At 38.6% G+C, this 26,196-nt stretch overlaps 1 protein-coding gene across 4 annotated transcripts in view; it reads left to right on the top strand.

Annotated features, from left to right (window-relative positions):
• The window catches only part of PRORP (protein only RNase P catalytic subunit), a 53,156-nt gene extending 26,960 nt beyond the window's left edge, over positions 1-26,196 (top strand). For all 4 annotated transcript variants that reach the window (XM_086747916.1, XM_086747920.1, XM_086747918.1 and 1 more), the window contains exons 6-8: positions 22,246-22,394; positions 23,915-24,110; positions 25,797-26,196. In XM_086747916.1, the coding sequence (XP_086604042.1) occupies positions 22,246-22,394; positions 23,915-24,110; positions 25,797-25,937 (486 nt within the window). In that variant the 3' untranslated portion in view covers positions 25,938-26,196. The remainder of the gene's footprint in view (positions 1-22,245; positions 22,395-23,914; positions 24,111-25,796) is intronic.

Raw genomic sequence — 26,196 nt, 5'->3', positions numbered from 1 at the left:
GTTCGACTTGAGCGATGATAATAATAAAGGAACAGTATTTCCAAGGACCAGTGTTAAAAGCTGCCCAACCCATGCTTTACTTGTTAAAAAGCTAAATAATTTTAAGTCTCCAGGTAGGAGTCAGTCAGTGCTCTTTTCAAGGATTCATTACTGCAGCTGTTAGACCCAGTCAGGGTACTGTTTTATAAACTTGTGTTTCAGTGTATAGTTTAGTACGCAGTAATGGTTGAAATAGAAAATGAGATTGTTGCTCTCAATTTATAACATAGTGTAAGTGTTATTATGTGCAGATTGTTAGGTTTTTTGGACCATATTCCTTATGTGCTATAGAGAGAACAGCAAAATAAAGGGAATTGTTAAATACAGGAGAAGGCCTAAGATTTATGAGAGAATAATATGGTAATTTAAATGCATTCTAGTCTTTATTTAAATTTAACAAAAAATGCTGTTCCACTTTGTGATTTAGCTTTAAGAACTGTTACTGTTTTGCTGAAGACCAGCTCTAGCTAGCTTTTAGTCATATGATGAAAATAAGAAAACATTGATAAAATCTCTTTCTTTTTTCAAACGTCCTAACATTTGTAATTCAATTTAGGCATTCCTTAGGCATCTTGGGAAGGGGCTGGGTTGTGTGAACAAGGCACGAGTACCTTGAGGGAGGAGAAAAGGAAAAAATGCAGAAGTTGAAGGAATGATTTTTACTCATTTAATTCCCAAAGCGTTCTGATATTCTGCAAAACTAGATATGTGACTTCCAGTAGCCCCAGGCAACTTCAGTCCTCATAGCCAGTACTTACTTAGCAGATCATAATGAATCTTATTGACTTGGCAGATTTACAGGAATATTCTGTGGCAATTTCTCTAGTATATGACACTGTGGGTTTGTAATTACAATCTCCTTCTTTTCCAGGTTAGTTTTATGCTAGGTCTGTTTCCTGGTACAAATCACCATGCGGCTCCATCAATTACTGACAAAAAGAGGAGGTAGCGCGAGGGTGTGAACAAAGATTTTTGAGGGCTAGGGAATGGTGAGATCATCTTGTTTTGAAGGCACTGCACACACAGTGACTGTAAAACTGCAACATTAGACATTAGACAGCAGCTCTTTTTAACCTTTTGCTTCCTTGCTGTAGCATTTTAAATTAGACATTAAAGTTGACCCCTAATTGAAAGATACTATAAAATAGAAATTATTTTTGCTATATAATCTAGACAATAGAAACAAACTCTTATAAAGTCTAAAGTCATTCAGTCTTGGCTTTTTCCAGTTTTTTGTGCGTTCTGCTGTTAAGACTGTACCTGATGCCTATTTGCCTTGATGAGTCAGTCACTGTTTGTACTGTAAACGTGGTAGTTTATAAACTGATATATCCTTGCAGTTTAACTAAGCCAAGTTGATTCAGTCTGTATCATGATGTTGAGTTAATCCTTTCCTCCAGATGTATCTAATTACATAAGTTCTTAGCCAGCACAATGATATTTGGTACTCTGTCCTCTGTTGTAACTTCCTGTAGTGCCCCCACCTCTCACCATATAAAGGTCAAGAGAGGGACTTTCCACGTGCTAATTGTCCAGATCTCTTATTAAACACACTGATACATAATTCTTGAATGTATTTTTCCTGTTTATCACAGTATTCCTTGGAAGTGAGGGGGAATCCAAATGCAAGCAGGATATCTGGGCTTTGGAGCATCTTGCTTTGCTTGTGGGAGAGGAGTGAAGGAACCACGATGAGCTGTGCTCCTGCTACCCCTAGACTGTAAAGGGCCAGGGTGAGGGGTGAGAGAGGGGTTAGGGAGCATGATCAGCAAGTGCAATTTAAAGGTAACTTTGCTATTTTTAGTTTACATTGAGATTGGTGTATTGTAAATGAGGTATGCAGCCAGCTCTTTTCTTAGCTGTACCCATCTGGTGTTAGATTAAACTGAATACAGATTTCAAATGTGTGTTGGATCAAAGCTAACTCACAATTCCCTTCTTCAAACAGTTTGGCAGTTGCGGTCAGCTCTGCCCTAACTTTACCCTCTCTAATCTCTGCATTAAGCTCAGACATCTAAAAGATTGGTAAAATAGTTCCAGATTGAGTTCCTTAAGGCTGGCAAAGCACAAAGGAATAGTTTTTGCTTTTGGCACATAGTTCAAAGTGGTTGCTCCCAAACTTAATCAGCATTTCTGTAAATGGACTACATGAGTTCATATAATTCCCGTGTAAATTTGAGTAGGCCTGTACAACAGCTGACAAAGCCAGATCCTTGCTGTTCCTCTCCCATCTCATCCCAGTCTGGTGGCAGCAGCTGGCATGCCACCCCTGCCGCACCTCCCGCTTGCAGAAGCAGTCAGCTTCTGCCGACAAAGCCACCAGACCTGCCTTCCTGCACCTCTCACAGTCTGCCACAAAAAGCCAGGCTGTGACTGCTGTAGTTGTGACAGGCAGAGGGGACAGGACATGCCTTGCAGCTATTTCTTGTCTCTTCTGGGGGAAAAGCAGCAGACTTGCTGAGTAGAGTCTGCTCTCTGAATTGGAAAAGGGTTCTTTGCCTAAATTAATTGTGTGGTCACAAGTAGCATAGTAATAATGTGTGAACAGATTATTGCATTTTGATTTTCCATATATTAAATATTTAAAAAATAATATTTATCAAAGGGATTCAAAGTTTAATATTATAGTTTTAGCAATTCTAGTGGTTCTTTGGTAGCTATTCCTGGCCTGCCTGCCTACTTTAGGAGTATGGAAAAGAACGGGTAGAGAGAGGTTGCAGCCTTGAAGGGAGAGCTGGGAGTAAGAAAAAAGTTTCATCAACACAGAGGAGAAAAACAGGTGGTGGGATACTAGTCTACAGGAAAATGGTGAATGATCGTGTTAAATTTTTGAAAAAAAAAGCTGAACTGTGGCTACAGAATTGAAAAACCTTGATGAATTGCACTTTATAAATTCTGCTCAGAACCATCGTTTTCATACACACTTTATTCACATTTTCAAGGCGATTTTTTTCCAAATATAATGGCAAATATCAAGACAAAAATAATAACTCCTCAAATGAAGTTGAAGTTAAAAAAGAGGAGGAAAAAACCAAACAAAAGCAGGGCACCTATGCCCCATCATTCTCTTGGGTTAGTAAGCCAAATCAATTTGGAAGCATAATTTTGTTTCTTGAAAATCTCTTGTCTTGTGCCTATAAATCCTCTGTGGTCAAAAAAGGGGAAAAAAAGTATTGGAGCATATAGCGTTTGGGGGAAATAGTAAGCAAAACTTTCTCTCCCAAGTCCTGCTTACTAAAAATTATCTTGAGGCCATGAAATACACAAAGAAACTAAGACCTGTGCATACACGTGTAGTTAACAAATACATGTACTGATATGCTCAGGTTTTCAAGTGATAATTTTTCCCAGTCTTCAAGTCTGTCTTAACCGTGCAACCTGCATATGAGAGATCAACTGCACAATTAGTGAGAGTGGGATACTTGATATAAAATACGAGTTCTACTGTATGAGCTGTCCTGCAAAACAAACAGTTACTAATAAATTTTACCCAAAAAAAAGTCATGCATGGTAAAGAATTTTTTTTTCTTCTTTGACTCATTTGGCAGCATCTGTGATTTGTTCAAGTGCTTTACTGTCTGTAAATGAAGCAAGAATTAAGTAGATCCATGAGTCATTCTCCATTCAGAATCAATACATCCAACAGAGGTCTTATTTGTCATACTGTGACAGTTCATCAATTCTTCCTCCCACCAACTCTTGTCTTACCATTCAACAAAGCAGTCAGACATGTGTTTGTTCATTTGCTCCCAGCCTTCTCCATCTCTTTTTTTTTTTTTTCTTTTTTTTCTGTCTTCTAATAGTAGTCCAAGTTTGTATTTCCACGATAATGAAACATTCGCCCTATTGCTCAAGATTGGAGAGATTTCTGTCTTGGCAACATGTGTTTCATTCTTTAGACCTGTTCTTCAATTTCCTTTAAGTATTGCAGAAATTGTAAAGATGAAGATTTTTGGTGTTTTCACTGACAATTGTGTTCAGCCTCTGCGTTATGCACAGCATCGTAGAAGAAAAAGGAGCTCAAGCACTAAGGGGTACCCTTGAAACTTCACCTATTTTTAGTGTTAGAGATGTGCAACTGGAACATTCAGCACTGCATTCATCTCTCATCAGTTAATTTCTGAGGTTTCTTGAATATCTTAGCAGGTGGACTCAGCCAAGTTCTTCTCCAAAGCCACATACACGAGATGGATACTGATATGCTGAAATCTTCCCCCTCTCCCCCTATATTGGGACCATCTTAAAACAGTAGATCAAGCTCAAAAATTTTGGTCACCAGATCCAGAAGAACGAGACGGTTAAGCTTCTTAGGAGAGGTGAAGGAGACTAGATTCATTTGCCTGGGAAACCTAGGGGAAAAACCTGACCTGATAGTCTCCCTTCTCTCCTTGCAATTCTTCTGAAACCTGACAGTTTCCATTTGTGGCCGAAAGAGAAATAAAGGTGCATTTAATATATGCAGCTTTGTATACCAATACCCGGTAAGTGAAGGTGTATTGGACATGAGTGTGTCAGAGGTTCTAGGAGTGCTCCTGCAAGTGGGCAGCATGTGTGCTTCTACCGAGGAAACGCACGTGTTGGCCACACACCTTGAGCTTTTGCTGCTTCTGCAGCATTGGGAAGGGAGAGTATGAGGTAGATAGGACTTAAGAAAGGAAATACAAAGTCATGCTGGCTACCTGTGAATACAGGGGAACTTTCTCAAAACTTTTAACTTCCCAACATTGTGAAATGGGAGGGGAAGCTGTCAGGATTCTCTGACTAAATGCCTCAACAGTTGACTCTAAGCAACTGTTTTTCCTTTCAGAGGTTTCTGATCTGATTTTGTATTTCCTGATGAGAAGAACAGAGCAGCAGAAACTGAGAAGGTTAAAAAATCTGACTATCAGGCATCTTAACAATTTCTCCCCGTTCTTTTCTCCCAAACTCAGATATTTGCTGGTGTTGCCTCCCCTTACTGTTTGCAACCTCTGTTGCTGGCTATAAAACGAAACAAAAAAAATGTGATTAAATTAATGATCTTTATCGGTTTCTGTCTGGTACTTAGAATTTCTACCTTTGTATTTGGCAATAGCAGCAAATCGAAAGTTAAGGTAAGTACATGAGCACCCCAGCACTCCTTTTTTTATGAGGAAAATTGCATCATATCTTTCATAACGAGATTTCTGCTAATCACTAGGAGCGTAAGCTTGAAATTCAGCAGAGCAGAATGAATGTGCCTTGGTGATTCATGTCCCAGTCAACTTGGTAACTGTAGCAACAGGTTGTTTGTTGTATGTTGTAAAGAAGTCCTGCTAAAATCTAGGTGATGAAGTCAAGTGAAGGTGTCTTCTGAACTGGATGAGTTTCAATCTTGCTGTTTTCACTTCTCCCTTAGAAACCACAAGATGAGTTTTCTTTGGGCAGCCCAACTGATTCACTTAATCACAGAATTGTTATCAGTGTGGCAGTAAGAGGTGTGCTGGGCCTCCAGATTGGAAACCTGGTCTTTAGGGAACTGAGCCACTTCTTCAGAAGCGATTCTTGTGTGGAAAGTCTCCATAGTAGTGAGAGATTGTAGTGCTATTAAGGTATGGGAAGCAGGCCAGAAAATGTGAAGATTGGGTTACTACAGGCCAAATCTCTGTAAGAATAAATATTTTATTTGAGCCTGAGAAGTTCTGGGTTTCAGTGTTGTCTTAAAGGTAATGTAGATAAAACCCTCTGAACAACAATTGCATTAACTCATGTACATCTGGATTTATTTATGTATTTTGAAAAGCAGTCAGTTTTTGCTTCACACTTGGCTTTTACATCTGATATGTTATTTTTAGTAAAAGCAGGAAGGAAAACATATTTGGAAGCTGTGTTATCTGAAGGAGAAAAGGTACAATGAAACAAATGTCTAAACTGCATTTGGATTTATTTATGAAGTTAGAAAAGCCTACATTTTTTGAACAGTAGGCTATTCCTCGGGACTTCAGTATATTGACATGCCTATTAATGATCCAACAATCCATTAAGCTTCATTTTTTGCTTTTTCTCTAGTTGCATTCTACTTGTAACAGTGGAAGAGACATTTATATATAGGTAATTAAATATCTTTAAATTGAGGTTATAAAATTATTATAACCTGCAGTGAAGTTAGAAACCAAAGTTAAAGTAATTTTATTTCTTTTAATCTTAGACTCATAGATAGTCAAGTACAATTGTCCACAGCTTTAAATCTAAATCTCTTCATAAACTGATTGTTTAATGTTGTCTGGAACATGGAAATAGGAATTGCTATGTGAACCTAGGAGACCAGAATGATCAGAAGTAAAATTCTGTGCTGGGAACGTGATTGTGCTGGCAGTATGCTCGCTTAAAACCAATTCACAAGAATTCCTATTTCAAATTGAATTTCTGAAAAATTATAAGAATTCATAGTTCATACATGCCCATTACAGATGACCTTTTGTATGAAATACTTATTATGAAAACCTCACCTGTTTCCAGTATTGATTTTGTACATCAGATGTAGAGGTGGCAGGCAAGAGGCTATCCCCATTCTATCTTTTACTCAATTTAATTAAGGGTATATTTGTGCAGTTTCTCCAAACAACAGAAGAGGAAGGAGGCAGGGCAAACGTCATCAAAGTACCGTAGTCCCCAGACTAATTCAGACTTAACCTTTATCTGTGGTGTGAATCTAAATTACGTCAAATTAGATTAAACTGATGTGTTTACATGTGCTAATATAAAGGGGAGATCTCGTTCAAACAGCTGTCACTTCTCTGTACGCTACTACCAGGACTGTGCCAGGAGTGGAGTCAGTTTCTAGAAATGATAAGAATTTTTTTTTTATCCTCTTTGCTATTAAAAAGATAAGAGCATTTGTATTCTTTCAAACTAAAGTATCTAACCTATCTAATCAAGACAGTGGCCAGCAGTGGATTAGGAGTGCAAGAACAATACAAGTTTGGAGGGGTGTTTCCAGTTACAGTAACAGATTTTGTTACTGATCTAGGAACTTCTGGATGAGGAAGTTGCATCCTGACTGGCAAGCTTAATTTCCATTGGTGCAAGTTTAATTGCTGTTGATGGAGTTTTCTTTGATAAATGTATTTAATTACCTTCCCAACTTATTTTTGCCCTTGGTTTTCAAACCATGCTGTGGAAATGAATCCCACAGTTATATAGGATATGATAATGCATGTGCTTTTGTTTGTTTTAAACCTGCTGTCCATTAATTTTGTATGATGGCCTCTGCTGCTTGTGCGGAGAAATGGTGAACAGTCCTCATTTGCACTTTCCAGCTAACTTGCCATTTTAGACTTTCTCAAACTAGCATATATTGTTTTTATAAATTATCTAGAATAAAAAATGGCATACCATTGTGCAATATAGGTATCATGCAGACTTTTGTTTCTTTTTCATTTTTGACTGTGTTCCTTTCTTGATCCTTTTCTTCCTTTGATCTTTGTTCTACCATATGACGTGTATGGGTGTGTATGATGACAACCAGGGCTACTGTCGGGCTAAAGAGTAATCCTCTCAAATTGGACTCAGGAGACCAGCATTTTATTGTGTAATGGTTGATCTCCTCTCTGACTGTGAGCAACTCAGTTTGAAGTCTAGTCTTGCAGGTTACCTGATACAACAAGCCAAAGTTTCCTGTAGATTTTTCACTATTTTTAAAAATACATTATTATTTTTCATAGACTGAAAATTCCTAATAGGCTTTTTCTTCTTTATTTAAGTGTAAGAGATGGGATTAATATAAGATTTCAAATAAAATTGAAAATTAATTGCACCTCAGAAGGATTTGGGCGTTTGTGTGTGTCACTGCAGCAATCCATTGCAGCCTCCTTTGGATGGTGTGTGGTGTGCCTCTGCTGTGGTTAAGTAACAACACAGCGACAGAGATAGCAGGAGCAGGGAACAGTGATTTGGCATCATCTGTCTAACTCTCCACCACCAATGCAATCAAAACATGGTCTCAAATAATAGAAAATGTGAAATGCCTAGAAACCTTGTAAACATGTTTATTAATGGTTGTAATCAGACCTGACCTATCCATATAAAATCTAATTATGCTATTATCATACATGCTGGGACTTGTAAATTATATTATTGCTTGGTGTCATGTGAGGAACGGGAGTGATGTAGTAAGAATACCAAGAACATAATAAGAAAGCTATGGCTACCTTTGCTGCTGCTGTTCAAATTTTCAGGGAAAAAAAACAACTTACAGGCTGATTTCTAGGACAGGCAATGCTAATCTACATGGGTTCTTCCTCTGTTGTATAGAATGAAATCTGGGAAGTACATGGATTTTTGGAACTGCTTCTAGAAGAAAAGTCTTAGCAGCATGAGCCAAGCTGAAATAAACTGCAGAGGAGGTCCTGAGTTGCAGGATCTCCTGCAAAGGAGCTTCGTATCTGCTGGGTCACCTCAGATGCACAGCATGCTAGTGTAGCAGGTCAATGGCTTACTGCTGTGGAGGGCAGTTTTGTGTATAGGGTCATCCCTATCTCTGTGTGTAAAGCAAGAGAACTTAACTTGGTACTTGCGGAAACGTTCTAAACACTTTTCCTTATTTGCTTCTTAACTTGATATCCCCTGTTGCTTACATGATTTTAGAACTTTTTAGATCGTCTGACTTGTATTTTTCTAAATGGTAGAGAATAAATAGAAAATTTAGAACTGTAGATATGTATTTACTTATTAGTAGCCATGGTGCTAACTATTATATACAGTAGAAGTCTTCAGTCTTCATCCTCCAAGAAAGATTCCTACCTTAATATTTTAAAAATCAGTCATTGCAAAACATCAGATGAAGAAATAACCTTATAAAGCATGATTTGTCTTAGAGTTGTCCTTTTCATTTGCATCTCCATCAAATAAACATTCATATTCTCTAGTCTATAAATACTATTTCCTAAATATGATCTCCAAAACCTACATTTTAAATCACTTTAATTGCTTAGTCTTTGGCATTGTTCTTACTGTCCAGTCTCATTGTTAGGAAACCTTCTTCTTGTTCTTGAGAAATTCTCTATTTCAAATTATTTACATATTTTATACTAATCTTTACAAGTATCTACTGGTTTTTCCTTTCCACCCAGAGACAGTAGTTTGTGATGCTGTTTCTTCCTGATTTATTATTCACCAGCCAGTTCTTTAATCATCGGAATAGTTCTTTGCACAGTTCTTGCTGGAAACATGCATTGAAGTTATAATGAGTCAGGTGAGTCAGAAGCTAAAGAGGTTGTCAACATTATGTAAACATAATATACTCTATTTTTCAAACAGTTTTATGAAGCATTAACTGGTACTTTTGTCTAATTTTTCCAAATCATTTCTACCATTTCTAGCTGCTGCAGTGTCCTATCCTTGCACAATGTCTCCTATAGTGACTGTTAAAACTGGACCTGTGCTTCAGTCATATTGACGATACCAACTTAGCTTTTACATAAATCAGGAAATGGTAGTGATGCTTATGTGTGTCCTCATCATTGTCCAGCATTCATCCATTTACCTGCTCACTTCTATGATCACCAAAAAGGAAAGAGTGAGTTGTCAGTAATATTTCTTCTGCCTCTAATATTTTGAATTGTTTTGAGCTTTCAAGGAGTCATGTTGACATGGCTCCATGAGCAGGCTGTCTGCATTGTGTGCCTTAACCTCTCTAACAGAAGTTAAAAGCTAGTGCAGTTCCCCTGGTTCTATGGAGCTGTTTCCTGACTTACATGGTATACCAGTGTGGGAAGATCAACCTTGCTGATGCCCTCGCTCCTTGTTTATTTCCTAATAAATTGCGTGATATTTGGGTAAACTGGGTAGTGCTTACACTGTACACTGGGAAAAAAAAATAGTGTGTTGCAGGTGCTTGTTAGAGCTGTGGCTCATTCAAATTTGAGCTACATTCAGCGCAAGTTTGAGGAAAGCACAGTGGAAGATTGGTATTCCTTGAATACTACCTATACTATTGTCTGACTGATTGGTTGACTGATAGGAATTTTCTTTCACCGCAGCCCTATGTCGCCACACATTTGAGTAAATAAAATGAAGAGGGTTGCAAGCAGGTAGTCATAGAGCACAGCCAGCGAGTCTTAATCACGTTGACTTACCGTGCTCCTTGTTAGGAGTAGTTACCCTGGGCTTGTCTAATGTTAATGTCGCTATGCTGCTTCCAACATCTGAAGTAATTTACATGATATCCCTGTAAAACATTGCACTGTACTGTTTGAATCAGTTTATGTATGATGGCCCCAAGTCTCAACAGTTAATGGAAGTGACTTACATACAAGAATGGGAGGCTTTTGATGTTTTCACTTCTCATTCATATGTATTTATCTTCATACTTTCGTGCGTTACAGAGTGAAAAGCTCTAACTTTCCATTGAATGAGCATCACCAAATGGGCTTTCAGAAATACAAATGCTATAGGTTAGGGATTTCTTTTTTTCTCATCCCACTCACTCTCACTTCCACAAGCCCTTTTACTCAACCAGCCTAGCTAACATAATTAGTAATATGGCACTGACTTTTAAACCCTTAGCTATCTGATAAATTTGGTAAACAAAATATTTCTGAAACTATAGCTCTCTCTTGCACTTGAGCACTGCTGTGTGGTCCTGGCTTCTCCAGGAGTTGCTAGGTTGGTATCTGCATTCTTTTCATGGAAATGGACAAAGGAGGGAAAGATGCAACAGAATTTCTCAAATGTGCTGGCTAGTATCGTAATGTGTAGATACCTGGAAAACATGATGCTGAGTCCCCAAACCAAAATTTGCTTGAAGAAGATAGATCCTTTTATGAAAGAGGGGCTGGGTGGTTCTTACTTGGCTTCCATTGTCCAAGCCATTCTGGTGGTCATATTTTCATATTCTGAAGCTTACTCCTTTTGACTACAGGGGCAAAAAATGACTAAGTAGACAAAGATTTTCATATAATCAGTCATTCCCAGGAGGTGGAGCTTTTAGACAAATGCCAATTATCATCAATAATTAATTTGTAGGAGCTGACAATATTATCTGTTTATCAAATTGCTGTGTCTTATCTCCCGAGTTAAAGAAAAATACAGTGGCCTGCCCAATGTCCAGCAGTTTTGCAGGCTGTTATCAATAAACTTATATTAAAAGCATTGAAGTAAATTAGATCTTGTGGATTGTAGCTATTGTGGGGGCTTTCAGACCTTCACTGCCTAGGATCTCCAGGCATAGATACTGCCTGCAGTGTTACTAGTAGTAAAATGGCATGAGTCTGCAGTGATGTACAATCAAAGCTAATGACTATGTTAAGAAAAATAATGCTGACCCATAGTTTATATTCACTTGTGATACACTCTGCATCAGATTTTTGCTGTTTTTGGAGGAATAGTGTGTTATTTATCAGGGTGTGCAGCCTTGATCCAAATGAGACAGTTGAACTTCTGCCTCGTGGGACTGGCAGTGCAAGGTGTCCTGGTGTATATTGAAGTCCCCTGAGTTTTCTCCAGCCTGGTAAATACCAGTTATGCTCTTACCCATGTTAAACAGATTCCTTCCTTGGTCCCTCCTTGCTGAAAGCATTGGTGCGTGTTTGACCTGGGGTAGGTGGGCCTGACCGACCACATAGCCTGAGGTCCTTCACCTCAGACCTTTGTGCTTTGGTTTGCTTCTGTTGTTTTTTGTCCTGTTGAAGAAGAACATTTTATATGTTCCCTTTCATATTAAAGAAATTTTTCATCTTTCTGACCTTTAAAGAGGTCACTCACTTGCATAGTATTTGTTAATGTATTTATTTGTGTTAAGAACTGCAAAATAGTTCTTATTGGGACAATTATTTTTGAAGATAACATCTTTATCTCTGAACAGTAATCTGTAGCAGGCAGCTGGAAAATAATACTAATGAGAAACAGAAGAAAAGCAGTGTGAAAATCATGTTATAAATGTTTGCTGCATGTTGTAGACCAATCTTTTTTTTTTTTTTCCCCCAACTGCAAGCAATCAATTTACTCATGGGTTTCCTTGGTTATTTTATCATTCTACCTGAATGACAAGCTTGTTGACATGTGAGCATAGAAATAGTCTTTATCTTAAAGTTTTTATGGAACTGCCGAGCTTATTACAACATAGGGTGTCGCTGCAGAGGCATAGGTTTAATGTGCCTTGAACAGCATCGTGCCTGTGCCTTCTATAACAGTGATCTCCACAGCTGCTGTGGCACCTTTCCTCAAAGAGTAAAAGTACCGGCTGGGACTTTTTGAACCACAGATTGGAGAGGGGGGAAAACACTTAACATCAGACTAGGTCAGTGACGCTGTGCAGACATCTGCATGGGACAGTGGTGAGAGCTCAAATATTGGTATCTTTTAAACTGTCAGTTTCAGTCTTACAAAGCAATTTCAGTCCTGCACCAAGTTATTTCCTATCTATGGAAAGGATCAGTCAAGCTTGTGCTTTCATTTTCGTAACACTCTGCCACCGCCACCCAGAGATCCTGCTCACATTGTGGATTTTCAGTACTTAAAATATAACTTCTGACCCACACTGTGAAAATCTGAGACTGGCACAGCTGCATTTAGTTCACAAATGTTCTTTTCTAATGGCTAGCTTTTTACATTCTTTCTAAAGTGAGAAATGATAATGGAAACTCTCTTATGGCCTTAAGTCGCTGTGTACAACTGCTACAATAATAGTAGACACGTGAGAGTACCGATGCCATGGCAAAGACAGAATTTACAGTGAAAGATGGCAGCCTCCTGAAGCTGTGACTTCAGCTGGGACAGTTATTCCATTTACAGTCAGTGACTCTGATAGGAAAGTTTCACTTCTGAAGCCTATACAAAAATAAGTAAAATCTCATACCTTTTCATTTTTACGTAACTTGCTTCCTCATGAAAATAAAGGTGATGGGCATAGTACTTGGTGCAATGAAGCAATGTGTAGTGATCAGTCAGAAAATACTGTTGAAGAAACAGCAGTGCAGGCAGAAAGAATTCAAGGATGAGAACGAAGGATTGTACTGATATGTGGAAACGCACAGGTAGCATTTCATGTCCTTTCAGCTTTTACACGTTTATTTTCCTACTCTTTTATAGTCACAGACAGATAGAATCACCTAGCTCATCTCCTTGGTGTGGAGGGTTGATACTGATAACTCTTTTTAATATTTTGCAATCTCTAGGTTTTGGTACAAAACAGTAAGTGCTCAGGAGAGGTCTGGATTAAAAAAATTCCATGTAAGATGTCCTATATGTATTGTCAAGATCTTGGTATTTATTCTTTGTAACAAGAAAGAACATGAGTAAGAGGAGAGATGAAAGTACATAATGTTATCAGCTACATAGAAAAAATATCTCAGAGAAGATCAGAGAAAGAGAAATACCTTTGCCCTTTTACATGACTCAAGAAAGGAGGACATTTAGAAAATTCAAATTCATTAAAAGAAACATTTTACATTTTAATTAAAATACAAAATTTAGAGCTGCTAGGACTGGGCTATAGTTAATTGTGAATTTAACATTTCCCAGTGGCTGCCTTATCAAAATGCTACTTTGGATTTCATATTCATCCTTTCTGTTCCATCTTTATGCCTACTCCATAATTGCTGACCCAACATCAAAGGCTCTGCTTGCAGGTTTAAACCAACATTACATTTTTTGTAAGTGACTGGGAATGAAAATGGTTCTGTAGCTGGTTAACAAAACTTTTGGATTGAGAAACTTGACTAGCGCTGCAGTGACTTACAAAATTCAACTTCCAAAAAAGCCATTATGCAACTGGAGAATGTTTGTTTGTCCACGTATTTCTTGAATTGTTGTAAGAGTCACAGAAAATTGCCTGCTTTTCTGTTTTGCAATATATACTATAAAATTCAGCAAGTCCCTAACTGTCTATCTCTTCTTTAGCCATGATTTCTGGAGTTCTTGGCATTGTTCATTAACATGCTATGCTAACCATTGTCACTACCCGTTTTCTTTCTTTTATTCATGGTAGACCTTTATTCATCTAAAGGTCATGATGATGAAAATACTACCATTCAAAAGGAGTGACATTCAAAAAGTGTGAGCAGGAATGGTCACACTAAAGGTTTGTCAGGTGCAAAGTCTGACAAAGTGGCTGAGATCTTTTAAAAGTGACAATCCATTCTGAAAAGCCAGACTCCAGAAAACTAGTGTCTCCTCCACCTGGAAATCCCGGTCCTGCCTCCCCATCCTTCATGTCATATGCACAATTTAAATTCTATGTAGTGAGTTACGTATATATTTCTTCAGTCCCTGCATGCATCCCACCTTGATTCTGTAATTCTCCTGGGAAATAAGGCTTTACGGTCCATCAGATCACTACTTGCCATGCCTTCTGGGAATAAGGCAGAGCAGGATATGGCTGTAATTAGATTATATATTAGAAAATTCCTATTTCAAAACCTTTTTTTCTTACGTGCCTCTCTGCTGGGAAGGACAGGGACCTATCCCTATCTTCATGTTGCTTAGGAAAAATTCATAACAGTCTTTCTAAACGTAAACTTAATTTATACATGTTTGGTTTTTAATTGTGCTGTTCTCTGAGCTGGTCAGTAGAGTGAAAAACAGGGGTAGCTCTTCAAGCTTGCTTGAAATTTTACCTGTAGTTTATAATATAGCAGAATATAATGTCAGAGCCTAGTTGTTTCAGAGCAGGTTCCACCTTCAGTTGAAATCGAGTGGAGTTATAATTAAAGATATCTCCATTACTGGCATAATAGCTAGGATGCCATGAATACAGGAAAATATATATTATGCTTTTGCATTGGTACCTGAGCTGAATCTGTCTGCAGTTACTCTGCTTTACTTTCCCCATTACCTAGGATTCAAGAGGGCTCATTAGGTTGGGTGCAGTCCATGGAGTATTTTTGTAGTCAGTGTTGACCTGGAAGTAATATGTCTGCATTCACCCAGTGCTGCACTTGAGCCAAGTCCTCCAGTCAGTGGGAACACTGGACTGTGCGGGGGCACCGGGTGTCTTAGTACACAGTCAGCTTGGACCTGTCTGCAAAAGCATCCTCAGTATGCCCCGGAATGCAAACTTACTCTGCAAGCAGCCGAGGGGCATCACCCCATCCGAGCAAACGGACACTGCTGTACCATCCTCAGTCAACTCCAGTATCTTTGCTTCTATGGTTTGGTTTTTCTGCTCAACCAGTAATCTGCCTCAGAGTTGACTGTGAAGTCAAGAGCAAAAGCTGGCATGTAAAAATGAACTGCAAATTTTAATGAATTGTGATAGGGAGTTAAGACATCTATCTATGAGGCTGTTCAGTAGGGCCTGTTGTGATAGAATGAGGGGTAATGGTTTTCAAATAGAGGGAGGTAGATTTAGATTGGATATTAGGAAAAAATTTTTTACAATGCAAGTTGTAGAAGACTGGAACAGGTTGCCCAGAGAGGTAGTGGAAGCCCCATCCCTGGAAACGTTCAAGGCCAGGCTGGATGAGGCTCTGAGCAATCTGATCTAGTCGGGGATGTCCCTGCTCCTTGCAGGGGGTTGGACTAGATGACCTTTGAAGGTCCCTTCCAACCCTAACCATTCTATGATTCTATGATTCTATCTAGTGAATGCATCAAGAGGGAGTAAGTCAGTTCTAGGTGTGGAGTCAGTGTAGACAGGTTAAAACATGTTAAACATTGTGTGATTGCTGTCACTGATGTGTGAAGTGCTGTCATGGGTAGTTTTGCATGATGATGTGTGTCTTGCGTCAATCTAAATAGTCCCGCTGTAACACAGGATACAAATATTCCCTACAGTACTGTCTCTGCAGTATTGCAGAGGTCCCCAGTGCCACAAGGGATAATTCCCAACAGTTTGCTCTTGGCTGTCTTGAGCATAAACCAAACCAGGCTGATGAAGCTTAGTGACTGTTACTCACTCCTCCATTGCTGCTTTCCTTTCTAAGTAGCTATCCTCTTGCTAGTCAGGGGCAGATGATCTGTAGGGGATCAATAAATGCATATGCTGCCCCCACACCTGAGTAAAGAGGACCTTGCAACTCATTTACACTGTGTCATCAGTAATAAAGTAGAGAATATCAGAAGCAGCTTCCATTCTGTTTGTGGCTATGATAATGATATTGAATCTGCTTTGGTGAAATTAGCAGGCTCAGTAAGAAAGTCCAGCCTTGCTTGCAAGCGGCACCCTTGCCTTCCCTGGGTAACTGCCATCCTGTGGGGAAAAAACTCCCGCTTCCCATCGTGTCTCTCTCTTCTCTCTGTGGGGCTAAAGTACACAGGGTTTTTTGAGCTTCTTTGTCTACAATATGTAAAATGAGAATTAAAAATTATAAAACTGTACGTCAAATAAATGTGTTGGTGGTGGGAATGGATTCCTTGTAAACCTTTGGAGAGAACGCTCATGCTCAGCTGCGCCTGACAGTGTACTGACGGCAGCTCTGTACCTGTGGTCAGCATTGGGGTTCCCTCTGCAGTTCCACAGCTACAGTGCTGGCTTGGTGGCCACAATAGCAACAGGTGGAAATAACAATAATAGAGCAGTTTGTTGCTGTTGTTAGCAGGTATCTGATTGTAGGTGTGTTTTGCTTAGTGCAAACCAAATGTTTAGAAAATGGCAAACATGATTTGTTAAAAACAAAGCTGATTTAAGCTCTTTTTGGGTGATTGCTTCCTCATACTATACCTGCATACAGGTGAGCCACTTTTTGTCGAGTCACTGAATGGTGTGTCTCCCAGCAGCAGTGTTTAGGGGTTTCCCATGTGACGAGTGGGAAAGCACCGGTAGCGTCCAAGGAGAAAGGCTGTCCTACAGCAAGGTAACCTTTGAAACTGGGACACAGTTTCACGCTGGCACAGTGTGACCTAGTGATCAGAACAAGTGACTGGCAGTGAAGCCCTAGGAAATCTGTATCCTGCTCTGCTCATAGTTCCTTGTATGAGGTAGAGTAATTAATCTGTCTTCCTTGTGTTTCATTATGCACTTGTGTAAAATGGAGGTGTAATTATGCGTTTATTTCATAAGGCTGTTGTGAAACAACAAAAAAAAAGAATTGTGTTTAACCTTGCAGTGTGCCAAGGATTCTTGCTCCCCCAGCTTAACTCCTATGCTTGATCCCCATTAAAATGTGCAGAATTGTGAATGTGGGTTGCTGCAAGACTGTTTCCAGGAGTTTGTATGGAAAAGTTCCCTTCTGATGGGAAATAGTTAGTATTTATTGTTAACTGAAAAGTAGTTCTTTTAAGGTATAACTTGCTGATTTTTTAAATGTAAAACTACCAGTTACAGCATTTTCAGTTGCTTTATTTCATATTTGCAAAGCTTGAGCTTTTTACATGATAAGAGGAGTTCAACAGCAGCATGACCTTGCGGAGTATGCATTTTCTGTCCTACTGCTCTGCCTCCCCAGCTCTTTTCACTTCAGCTTTTCTGTTCCAGAAGTTCCTGACCTGGTGTGTGAGCGCAGTTGTGATTGTGTTGTGATCTGGTCAACAACATGGCCCAACAAATAGACTTTATCAACACAACAGGGAAAAAAAAAAAAAAAGTTCATTGTCGTAGGAGAGCAGGAGCTTGGTGGTGGAGGGGAAATTCCATAAATTGGCATTGCTATAGAAACAAAAAAGAACTAATTTACGTGTGGGGAAATAGCTCATATCTTTGGGACTGTCCCAAGGAAAGATAAATGTATACACTCTGCCAAAGTATTGTACAAGTGTGCTAGTTTTTCACTGATTCACAGATTAGGGTGCAGACATCAGTTAGAACATGCACACTGGATACACACATCCATTTAATTATGGATTATTTTTAATAATTTTTAAAATAATAGAAAAATCAATCATTAGCAGTGTGCTTAGAAAAACCACATTGGGAGATGCTTGATACGTTTGTGAACAGCTGGTCTTCACTCTTCCACTGATCTGTGTACAGTTTCATACTTTGTAGCTGCACCCTGGTTCCATCAGAGTTGTTTGCTAAAGTGCTGTGAACACAAAATTGTTTGCATGGTAAGTAAAATGTTAAAGTTTAGAAGAAACTTGAGAAAGATCTAATTAAACAAAGACTGTGACAGCATGGGAATAATTTAAATGCAACTCATAAATGATGAAAGGGATTGCAAGCAGAACATATTCAGCAGGTACTTATGAGCATGAGTTTCTTGGAGAAGGATCTAGTGATCTTCTCAGCTGATTAAAATGTCTATGTAGTTCAGAAAGAAACATGGATCCTGATGTGCCCTGTCAGAGGAAAAATGAGACTGAACGCAATGATAGCTGTCTGTGTAATCCTGTAGTACTTCTAGTGCCTTGTTGTGTGGCCAGTGATTTGTGCAGAACAGCAGCGATTCACAGCTTCTTGCTACTCTGCCTCAGCCACATCTTGCCATATGAATTGAAGCAGCCCTCTAACCATGCTTATTTTCCCTTCTCTTTAAAGTGTTATCTTATAATTCCTATTTTCAGGGAAAAAAAAAAAGTGGTTTTATATGCTCTGCAGACAAATTTGAAAGATAGGAAGGTTATTCTTTTACTAATGTTGTAATCCTTATTCTCAAGAAAATTCATAGCATAGGAAATGTGTGCTGTATATTTTTAAAATGTTTTATACAAGTTACCTTTTGAACAGATTATCCAACTGATGTTTGCTGCCTAAATAATGTGGGAACATTCAAACGGTGCATCTACATAGTGCTTATTGCATCTAGCACATTTGCACTGCATATTGGCAGATAACAATAATTTTTAGATAACTTTTGGAAATACTAAGTTAATAAAATATTCGTGTCTTTTTAAGTGAGAGATCACTACTGCTGTTTTTTGGTTAACAGTATTATGTTCAGTTTCCTCTATGACTAAAACAAGTGTTACTGTGTGTCTCAAGTCTTCCTTTCTTGAGAAGCAGCCAGGCGTGGGAGTAGACACACTTAGGAAACCCCCCACGTAAGTTCTGTGACTCCCTGTAGATGACCTCTGTTAAGAGCCCAAGCCTAAGATGCGATAAAATGCTCTTTAGTAAAGTTGCATCAGTCAAGGGAGTGTGCAGAACAAAATTATTTTTATCTTGTGAAAGCAAAAATAGTTTCTATCTTCTGCGTTTTAGTTGTGTAAGTAAAGGTTAAGCCTTGTGGTAAGTAGAGGAGGCACAGCGTGCTGTTATTTATGCAAGCAAGAGTTTCTAAATTTTCTAATGGTGATTCCCGTTAATTTTATTACGATTTAAGCCTGGTTTTAATTTTTCCATTGCAAAACTGTAGCTAATTTATACTAATACCTCAATTTTTTTCCAGAAGCACTTCATACTAGAGAACTTCATAGAATTACAGTATAGTTTGGGTTGGAAGGAACCTTTAAAGGTCATCTAGTCCAACGCCCCTGCAAGGAGCAGGGACATCTTCAACTGGATCAGGTTGTTCAGAGCCCCATCCAACCTGGCCTTGGACTTATCATATTATTAGCATATGTAGGAGAAGAAAGTCCATATGACTAACAGGAACAAAAGTGACACTAGTTATAACCTCCAGAGAGAAAGACATAAGGGAGCTGGATCAAAGCCAGTTAAGTTTTTTATAAACTTGGGAATAGCCCCAATTGACCAATCTGTATCTGGAAATCCAGCTGCCTTTGTGTTGAACCATAACTGTAATTAAAAGGTGTTTCCTTTTTTTTACTGGAAGTAAACTCCAGCAGTTCAAATACTGGCAGTTCTTTGCAATACTTGCAATACTACTAGTGCAGCTATGTTCCTCAGACTCCTTTTGACTCATAGTCTGCTTTTAGGACTTGTTTCTTCTGTTGTACCATCAGGATGCTCTTGCTGTCAAGTTTTTTATTTTAGACTTTTATTTTAGACTTCTGAAGTGTCCTTTGAAAAACATTTTAACTTTTTTTTTTTTTCACATGACTTCCTGCTAACCTTCCCTTAATGCAGCAAAACATGAGGCAAGAAGAGAAAGTATTTTCATTTGGAATTTGTAAAGGGTTGTTTAAGTTACTCATGGTTGATAATTCTTCACTGTTTACTTCCCTGCATGAAAATGTGTGTGGATGCAGTAGGTACATTCCTAACTTTTCTTAAGTTCAATGAACTCAGCTTAACAAACTTATTTCTCCTTTGGTATTTGTATCCAACTATTTGCAGGACTGGGCCAAGGCATGAGAACTGGAAAATAAAAGTGACTGTAAACAAGCAAAATTGATGAGCCAGTTCTTACTGCCCACATGAGACATTCTGAACAGAAATGTCAATACTGAAAAACTGAATTTCAGTTTTTAATAACCTCATAATTTAATAATCAAATGAGTTATGTGCCATTTATGAGATTATACATTATTATATAATATAGTTACTTATATAAAAATGGTATTTTTTGTTTGTATCTTTCAATTCTGTCTTCCAGTAAGAATTCTGTAACATACCTCCAAAGATTCAGGGCACGCACTGGAGAGAATGCCATTTTTATTTTTACCTGCCATTTTATAGGCAGAAATTACTGCATTTGGCCTTTTCCTGCTCACATTATGTGCTGTTTGTTTTAACCAGGGAAAAGTAGATTGTATGCTTGCAGGGAAATAGCCGATGTCCAACGTGATCTCCTGGAAGCAGAAAGTCAGTTCCAATAGGTACTGTTAGGCTCTTGTGCTTTGCATTAGCACCCAGACCCCATGTCTCCATTAAACAGAGCCTTCAGTCCCTCAGAGTCGATGCTGCTAACAGCAGCTTATAGCTTAACAATTAAAATTAATGTAGAAAATCTTCTGGTCTCCTCTCTCGGATCCAGATTCATGGCATACTTAATTTGATCCACCTGCAGGTCCTTTGCTGAGAGGGGCAGTCTCATGCTTCCTGTCTTCACCACCTCCAGCGATGTGTTCCCATCAGTTAGCGCCTTTGACTCAGGTCTCTCAGTTGTGTGGCTGCAAGCTCAATTCTGGGAAAAAAAAATAAAATAAAATATTATTTTGTTGGATCAGCAAGCTTGTGGGTAGTTGTGACGTTGTTAGATCTGACGCAACAGAAGTAGCACAAATCTGCAGCTCGAGAGAGGACTGAGTGGAACCACTCCTTTCCACTGCTTACTTGCAGGTAGATCAAACTAAATGCATTGTAAAATTGTACCCAGGAGTTAGAAGAACAATTCTTTCTAGTCCCTGAAACAAAAGATAATGATAGCAAATAAGGATCAGAAATAAGAGGGAAAGGAGGGGAAAGAGCAAGAGAAGGAGAAAGGCAATTGGAAGTATGGCAGGGAGAAGAGATAACAGGGAAGAGAGAGTAGCTAGAAAAGTAGGGAGACTAGAGAAGAATCAGGAGATTGTATATTGACAAATAGTGGCAGCAAATGCACAAAAAAATTAGGAAACATCTTTCCCTGGAGGTTGAGCGTACTGTTCTCGGCCTTCGAACGTGATGCTTCAGTCTCAAGAAACAGTTTTTCTCTCTTTCTGGGCAGAACTGAAACACCATTGCTTTGTGAGCAGTCTGCAGTAATAACCTGGATGCTGAAAGCCAGAACCTTTGCCCTCCATGAGCTCTGTCTGGGTGAAGCAGGGAGGGAAAGCCACAGGCACAAGTGTGCCTGTCCTGAGAAGCATTTATTGCTAAACAGGCACAGCCCTAAGAGGCTGGTGAAAAGCCCCTCTTGAAAATAAGCTGGCGTAGCAGTGAATTTGCCACCTCAGGATGCTGGTTCATAAGTGGGAGGCTAGTCTGGATGTGGCTTTCATAAACCCTTAATCCTGAGGTCACAGATTTCCTTTTACTGCTGCTTGCTTCTTCCCCACAGGGCAGCCCAGATCACATGTAATTTTCTAATTTCGACAATAGGTGGGGCTGGAAAAGCAGTATGGTTTAGAGCTCTGTCCTCCACTAATACCAACCCAGGCTTCAGTGCTGAATCATTTCCAGAAGAAGATATTACTTAAATCCCAATGTGATTCAGTTCCCTCAGCTGACTGTGAATTTCTGAAATCTCCGTACAACTCTTCCTGAGTTCATTGATGTCATTCAAGCTATAAGAGCTGGGAAAAGTTTATAATAGCAATGTATTTTCTGTGTGTTTAAGAGCAGCTTCCTACAATGAATTGTTTGGGTTTTTTTTCTTTGTCATTAGGGAGTTAAATTAGTTATCTTTAATTTCTAATGCAGTTAAGAACTGCGGGAAATGAGGATATGCTAGAAGTCCCACTAGTTGAGACACAGATGTGAAAGTGTTTCCTGTCAGTCTGTTTTTACAGCTAAGAAAATCTTTGGTTTTGCTTTGTTTTCTGCAGCTATTCGATGCTGTCAGCTACCTGGCAAAAGAGAATGCCCGGTTGCTTGTGCTGGGTCGCAAACACATGCTGATTAACTCTTCAAATTGGAAAAGAGAGATTATGAAGGAGATGCAGAATAAGGCAGACTTCTTCTTTGCTGAAAATATGTAAGTTTAAGAAAATGGCTAAATGTAATGGCTATCAGTACCTGATTTATGTGCACTTAAAATCAGTATAAACAGCTGTAGGTTTTAGTACCATTACTAGGATCCCCAGCTCTGTGTACATGAAAGAGAAACATATTTTTTGCTATGCTTGCATCAAAACCCAATGCATATTAAAAGTTGCATTATGAAGAATTTAATAATTTAGAATCATGTTGACATCTGTATGGTTTATTAGGATTTATAACCTAGAACTGCCAAGATAAAACCACTAGCAAGACCACAGTGGCCTGAACTTACAGAATACCTGATAGCATCAGTGTACAGTTGTGGTCTGCTGTTAGTCCTGCGTGGAGGGAGATGAAGTTCATGCCTGACCAATGTTCCTTGGTAGCCCAGGAGTGTGTAGAGTCTGGAGGACTGACCTCCTTGCTGCTCCCAAAGGAGAATTATTTCTATGAGTGGAAACAGACCCTCTGCCTCTCTAATTTAAGCAGCACGACCCCTTTGCTCTTGCCCAGTGAAACCTGTCCTTGTCTCTAAATTAGGTACTTGTTTCCACCTCAGTGTTCCCTCTCCTTCCCCTGCTTTCCTCCTATGAGTCTCAGTTTTCTGCCAGGTCCAGGTTCACCTAGTATCCATCTGAATTGGGCATCGTTGATCCTTCACCTGTCTCTGCCATTTCTTCTGTGATCCCAGTTCCCAGAACTTCTGACCAAGTTCCTTGTCCCAGCAGCCAGTCCAAGTCTCTCTGCCTGGCTCCTTGTTTCAGAACTGTTCTCCTTCATCCCCTCTCCAGTTCTGGCTCTTGTTCTCTTTGCTGTTCAATCACATCGCTTTCTTTCCTGCCACCTGAGCGCCGACAAAGGAGACTCTGTTACCACAGGCTGGAAATCCTCACTAATCTCTTGTCTTGTCACTTACTGTTACAGTAATCCACAGCAATTAAAAAGTAGTTTCAAGCAAAGTTCTGCTTAGGTTATCCAGGTAGAGGGTATCTCATGCCCTCTATAAATGTATTTTTAGAGCTTTTTCCCTAAAATTATTTCGGTTTAATCGCAGCTAATGTTGAATATATTTTCCAAATAATCATAGTACCTTTTGGAAGTGTATTTACCCATGTAAAGACACAGCTTCACAGATTTGTGCTGTTGCCTACATTACACTTTATGATCAGTTGTGATGATTGTTTATATTCCAACAAAGTTTTGGGGGTACACTTATGAGTTTTAGCAGTTCTGTTCTACATAGCACTGTTAAGTTACATGACAAGATTCTGTTGTTGTATTATTAGGTTGTGATAGGAGGGAAGAATGCTCTATGTAGCATGCAATTAATTTTTATTGTACTCTAACTTTTGGTGCCCTGTGGTAAGCAGAAGTTCTTTATTTTACCAGAGAACTACAGTAGTGATGGGAATTTTCAGTATTGCTGATGAATAAATCTCAGATCAGCATTTGATTCATTTCCTGCAACTTACTACCTTGTGAATTACGTCTGTCTTTTCCATTTGTTTTGTTAAGCTCTGAAGATGATGCCTTCTTGTTATATGCCACTCTTCGATCAGGCAAGCATTGCAAATTTGTTACTAGAGACTTCCTCCGGGATCACAAGGCTTGTCTTTCTGATAGCGTGACACGTCATCTGTTCCGTAAGTGGCAGCGTGGACACCAAATAGTATTTTCCCCTTCTGTAGAAGGAAAGCATATAAATTTTTTGGTAAGTTTTCTACTGGAATCAGAAAGCACACACAGCATATTCAGTAATGATACACAGTTTCCAACTGGAAGCAAAAAGATTCTTCTTGGAGTCTAAGAAATGGATTTGTACCAGTGGGCTCAAAGCTCCCAAGGTTACTGAAAATCCACTGTATTCATAAAGCATGCCACAAACATGAAAACTGTCAAAAAGACAGGAAATGCTGCCTAACTGTTTGAAATGTAAATGTAAATGCATGTTTGTTTATACAGATCTTTCTATTGCTGTAAAACATAACTGCCAGTATTTTTTTCATTTATTTTAAACTTTGCAATACCTACTTTCTGTAGCCCTATTATAAAATACTGTGCTTCTAATTGTACAACAGAATTTATTTCATCTTTATTTTAAAGAAGCAGGAGAATACAGATATTTCAGTATTCACTGTAATATTTGCCTAACATATGTATAAAGTTTCATGAAGAAAAGCCCAGAACAGTCAGGTTTATAGTCAGTATTCAGCTGCAGAAATTACAGTCTTCCAAGCATAGGATCATCTTATGGCAGAATACTGTAGTGTTATTTTCTAGGAGACATGTATCCTTGTGAGCCATGAACAGTACATTAACATGAGTGCAGCTGTTCTACGATTTTTCTAGGGAAAAAGTCATCACATGACAGTCCATATCATGCAGTTTTTTGTTATCGAGTCTGTCTGCATTGTTACTGCCTACTTAAAGGAATACTGCACCTATGCAGATTCATTTTCTTGCTGCTCTGGTTAAAATTGTAAAACAATATTCATCATTACATGTAAGAATGACAGCCTTTCATTCAGTGTTGCTGTATATACATTTATTTTTATGGAACCAAGTACTGAATGTAGGGTTACCTGAGTAACACAGTTTTAGTTACACTTCATTTCTTTCTTCAGTGAGAAAGGGCTAGTAATTTTGGTATCTTAATTCCCATACAAGTCATTTGGAAGACTGACATTTCCAGTCGTAGCTGTCTTCTAGGTTATTCTGGAAGCTGTCACGGGAAAGTAGACTCCCAAGACTATACTTACAGACTGATAGTATGTTTTGAGAGCCATAATTACCAACCAGTAATGCTTCTTTTGTATTTGTGTTCTATATGTTGAGTTAGTATACCTGTAACATAATAGACCAGAAAAATAGTTTATTATATTTGTTCAATTAGATGCTCTTGAAAGTGTTAGTGATAAACCCTTTTCTTACATCCTCCTCAGCACAGAGCAGGTCAGGTCTGTAAGGAGGTACACTGGAAGGACAAACACAAGATGTCATTAATGTCATTAAATCCTGTCAGTTCAAGCCTATAAACTCCACATCCTGAGTTAATTCCCATATGATTTCATTTAACTGAACAGAAAAACAATAATTTTGCTATTTCTAGAAACTGAATGCATTATGTTCAAATCATTATCTGGTAGAGATTGAAGACAGAATTTTAACCATTTTAATGACTCCTAGACCACAAAATTAAAAGATATTTTAGTTTTTCCTCCAGTACTAAAATTTAGAATTTGTTTGGTATAAGGAAGTAAATGAGAGTTGTTGAAGAGATGGATCTGTGGAGATTTCTGAGGTACATGTTGGAAGTTATAACTACCTATAACTGGTATTTAAATAATATATTGTGTAAAGTCCTAAAAAAATGTTTTTATCTGTCTTTATCCAACAGCCTGCTTTCCGTTATGACTGTGTGGTACAGACTACAGGTGATACATGGCATATCCCCTATAAAGACATTTTTGAGGAAAAATACTCATTTCAAGTACCAAGAAAATGGCTCTGCATTCAACAGAAATTAAGAAGAATGTAATTGCACAAGCTGAAGCTGCTTTTATTTTTTCACTGTTGCTGACTAGAACTCAGCAGTATAATTATGGGATTAATGGGTGAGGCCAATAACTAAAGAAAATTCAGTAACTGCATTTTGTCAAAATCATTCCTGCAGTAAATCTGTTAACATCAACGGTAGTCCAGCAGGGATTAATTAGGGCCGTTATTTCCATCTTTACAGGCAATTTCTGTAGCCTCTGAGTGTGATTTGAATTAAAATTTGTTTTTCCCTCTTGGAA

This window comes from Chlamydotis macqueenii, chromosome 5 (genome assembly GCF_036417535.1).
Source record: "Chlamydotis macqueenii isolate bChlMac1 chromosome 5, bChlMac1.mat, whole genome shotgun sequence".
Lineage (NCBI taxonomy): Eukaryota > Metazoa > Chordata > Aves > Otidiformes > Otididae > Chlamydotis > Chlamydotis macqueenii.
Note: the sequence above shows the minus strand (reverse complement) of the source record. Positions and strands in the feature narration are given on the sequence as shown.